The sequence below is a fragment of the Crocodylus porosus genome, unplaced genomic scaffold (genome assembly GCF_001723895.1).
Source record: "Crocodylus porosus isolate Cpor-Errol unplaced genomic scaffold, CroPor_comp1, whole genome shotgun sequence".
Classification (NCBI taxonomy): Eukaryota; Metazoa; Chordata; order Crocodylia; family Crocodylidae; genus Crocodylus; species Crocodylus porosus.
This window is the reverse complement of record NW_017728949.1, coordinates 41,977,704-41,981,793: the sequence shown is the minus strand read 5'-3', so window position 1 is coordinate 41,981,793 and position 4,090 is coordinate 41,977,704. Positions and strand designations below refer to the sequence as shown.

Sequence of the window (4,090 nt, the reverse complement as noted above, 5' to 3'; positions counted from 1 at the left end):
TACAACAGTTCGCCAAAAGTTCATACCCCAAGGCCACAGTCAATTGAATTCCAGCTTCTGTATCAGCATGAAAAAGGCTAAGGCGGGTGAGGGGGAGAAAGGAGCCTTGGGCAGTATTTCTTTCTTATCAGGTCCAAGATGCAAGCTGCGCATTTCTAACAATATTCCATTTCTAACATTATGAATGGACAGGGAAGCAGCCCCTGGGGAGGAGGGGTTCCTTTGGGCTTTATGCTCTTTTCTGGGCTGAAGCCCCCTGACCTTGGCCCACTTTACTCTAGCTTGGTCCCTTTCCCTGCGGTCCATTGTACTAGGACCCTAGGCTCTCAGCCCCTGGACTTGCCCTCTGCAGGCTTGCTTTGGGCCCCAGTCTTTGCTGTTTGATACCAGAGTCCTTGTGCCAACAGCACTCCTCAGCTGTTGAAACTGGGGTGCCCTTGGCACCCTTCTCAGTGACCTCCTCCACCCCTACAGCCACAATCTGATCCTCCAGTTTTTAAATGCAAATGACAAAATATAAGCATCTGCTCTCAAACAAAAGGTCCCCCAAACTTGCGTCAACATCACCCCATGGCAGTGTGCAGCACAGGCTCAGAACACTTATCTGCTGCTGCCTGGTGGTGCAGGGGTTTCCTTTCAGTTCCCGGACAGTCTGGAGCCCTTCCTTCTTGGTCAGCCCAGCCCTGCTCCTCCCCAAAGCTCCACCTTCCGCAGCATGTAGGGCCAGACTGCCTCCTTCCCTCAGGCCCTGGGGCACTAGTTCTGCCCCAGGCCTGTCAAACAGGCTGCACTGTGCTGACTGCACCTGGGACACACTGCCTTTTTATTAAAGGGCCCTCTGCCCCTATCAATTCCACCAGGGGCTGGAGCCAGCCAGTGACTCCCTGGCTTCCTCTTGGCTCCAGTAGTGGTTGATTTGCTGATTGGCAAAGGGGCTCAGTCACAGCTGCCATGGCCAGCTACAGTGTCTGTGTTATTTCCCTTCTCTGCCATAGAGGGATAGGAGCCAAAAAGCAGCTATCACCCCTTGCTAGAGATGGTCCCTTTAGGGTGACTTTGTTTTGCTTCAGCCAGTGGATTGTGCACATAGCACTGAGGCACTTTGTAGTGCTGCAGAAATAACATGCGTCTAAGGCCTGGGTGTGACGGGGTGAAAGAAATGCTGTTGAGGTATGAAACAACTAAGAAAGAATTTACTCTAAATTTTAATTTGAAAAATTTCCATGAAGCTTAATCAGATTAAACAGAAATGAGGCTATAGCAAATATCTTTGATTTTATATATATTAGGGAAGCTTTATAACTTGATGTAGCAAATATTTTTGTTTTTATTAAGAAAAAAATATGCAAGCTCAGTTTAATTTTTTAATATGCTTCGGCAGCGGCGTGTTATAAGATCTAACCGTAATGAAAGTGAACTTCCAATATCTTTCACATACTACGTGGGCCTGCATGGCAAGATCATCTCATTTCTGTTAGCTTCCAGTCATATTTTCTAGACCATGGCAGACTTGCTTTCTCCTCCAGTGGTCCTCCAGCTCCTACTACTCCCCAATCGCTAACATGACTTAACCTCCTACGTAGGTGACAAGATTCCTGCTTGTTGGGACTTAACAAATGCAACACACAAGCAAAACAGATAGAGAATGTCTACATCATGTGATATGGTGCTGTGCAATGATATCCGAATGGGCTAGTGTGAGTAGTACTGAAGTAAGCTAGGGCAGTGCTTCTACCAGGCAAATAATTGTCTTTATCATATATCAATTTAGGGCTAATGCAGTCATGTTGATGTCAAATTACCCTATTCAGAGCTAATTTGGATCTCTTCATTGTATTGCATGGTGCTGTATAGATATATCCACTCTGTCCCCAGTTTTCTCCCCAGTGGAGCTGAGCTGGCACAGGAAGATTACTAATTTGGTGACAGTATAAATCAATATCAAATTATCACCCTTTGTGGAGCAAAGGGGAAGCAGGATGTGACCCTGGAATGGCACTGAGCTACTCTTCCTGTGTGCTGTGGTCTAGGAGTAAAATCCAGCCCTCAAACTTATACAGAATGTTGGCCAAGCAGATTTCCAATATGACTTCAGACAATTTAAGCAAGTGTTAGTTTGCTTGTGCCATGTAACTATCTATCCTTGCAAAACAATTTTTTCTATCACTTTGAGGAGACTGCTGGTCTCTTTCTCTTTTTTTAATCTCTCCTCTTTCACATTTTCTTGACCAGGTGGCTTTCTCCTTTTTTTCTGCAGTGTTTCATTTTTCATTCTTATCTATCTTTCTCCCTTCTTGGCAATTCTTTTCAGGCCTTTCTCTTATTTTTCTCCTTCCCTTCTCTGTTTTTCCTAATACTTACTTCTCCTCTTTTTTCCAGAGCTACTTCTGTCTTGCTTTTTTCTTTCTTCTTTTCCTTTTGCATCTCTGAACCTTTACTTAAATTCTTACCAGAAGAAACTATTTATTGGTGTGAGCTCCCTTTGCGTGCCTGGGAAGCTGAAAACCCTTGTGGAAAGTTGAAAAAGGTGTGCTTGTTGAGCAATCTGTTCTCTGAATGTCCTTCTACACGGAGGATGTATCATTTTTGCTATTTCCACTTCTCATTCCATCTTACAGGAGTTAATCAGAGAAATGGACTGATTGAAAATTCAGAATTTTGGAATCGGAATGTGGCTTTATTTGTTTCTACACAGCCAGGGCTGTGGGCTGAGGGCTGAGATGTAGAGGTAGCAGCATGGAGTAGTCTTGCACCTTCTGGGGAACACCAAATGCAGGCCTAGATTCATTATAGTAGTTTGGATTGGTGCCTAGTTTATCTGTTAAGCTTTTAGTAAGTCTACTGTGATGTTGAATATTGAGTTCTTTATTACCATTTTTAAAACCTTAAATGCCCAGTAATGGTTTACACATCTTCATATTTCATTTTATTCTAAGAACTAAATACCAAGTGTTGGGATGCTATATGTGGTTGCCTATCCAAGGGCATAATTCGGTCTTGTATAATTCTTTAATTTATTCAATTTTTTTGTTTAAGCATATACATTCCTTTTTTTAAAATCAAAATTATGTTTAATTTATTTTAATGCATCTTTTAAAATACATTTCATTTACATTTTATTTTTCAGACACCTCTCATTGAACCTCACATCCCTCTTCGTCCTCGTAAAACCATTACACAGGTAATGGGACATAGATATGTTGTAGAGTTTGGCCACTGTATAAACTGAAACAATTTATTAGTTGTTTTCCAGTATGGACACTATCTCATACAGTATTTATGCTTTGGTTTAGATCTTTAATGGGCATTTCTACATGTGCAAATACTGTGGGGTGGATATACTGTAGAGTAATTTACCCACCCCAGGCAGGCGTCTACAAGTGTGGAGATGCAGAAGCAGATCTGTTACAGGCAGCTGTCTGCTATCACCCCCTCCAACCCTGGACCAGCTTCCTGCAGGAACCAAGGGGAGTTCTAGGCTCCCCCTGGGTGCTAGCCCAGTGCCTGGCAGGGAGCAGGGAGCCAGGAGACAGCTGTCTCCTTGTAGGGGCTGGGAAATTGCTCCTTGCCCCTGGGAGCTGCCTGCTGTCAAGGCAGGCTCTACCACTGGAGCCTGGGCGAGGACAGTGTCCCCCCGACCTGTCAGCAGGGAGATCCTGGCCCCAGCTCCCCAGCTGGGGGCTTGCTGCTAGCTGCCCCATGAGCAAATCTAGGCAGGGGCCTGAGACCTGCCCCTTCCCTGCAGCTCTTTCCAAGCCCCATGACTTGATTGCCCAATCAGGCGTGGGGCTGGGACCTGCCCCTGATAGGGACAGTTCCCAGGCCATGCAGGGAAGTCTGCACGTGCAGCCCAGAGCTGGCTGGGGACTACCCAAAATGGATAGCCTGGAGCCACCTCCAAGCTGCTCATTCAGATTTCCCCATGCAGCTCAGAGCTCGCCAGGAACTGTTCCAGTCAGGGCAGGTCCCAGTCAGCTCCAGGCTGCGTGGGGAACTCTCACTGGTAGCTTGTTCCCAATCACAGAGCAGGGGCTGGGAGATGATTGTTCCCAGCCCCCACTCTGTGATAATGGAGCTGGGGCTTGGAACA

At 45.7% G+C, this 4,090-nt stretch overlaps 1 protein-coding gene across 4 annotated transcripts in view; it reads left to right on the top strand.

Moving 5' to 3' along the window:
- Nucleotides 1–4,090, top strand: part of RAPGEF4 (Rap guanine nucleotide exchange factor 4) — a 285,020-nt gene that overhangs the window by 188,456 nt on the left and 92,474 nt on the right. For 3 of the 4 annotated variants that reach the window (XM_019554377.1, XM_019554380.1, XM_019554379.1), the window contains one exon: nucleotides 3,128–3,181. The exons of the other annotated variant lie outside the window; for it this stretch is intronic. In XM_019554377.1, the coding sequence (XP_019409922.1) occupies nucleotides 3,128–3,181 (54 nt within the window). The remainder of the gene's footprint in view (nucleotides 1–3,127; nucleotides 3,182–4,090) is intronic. 4 annotated transcript variants of the gene reach the window in all.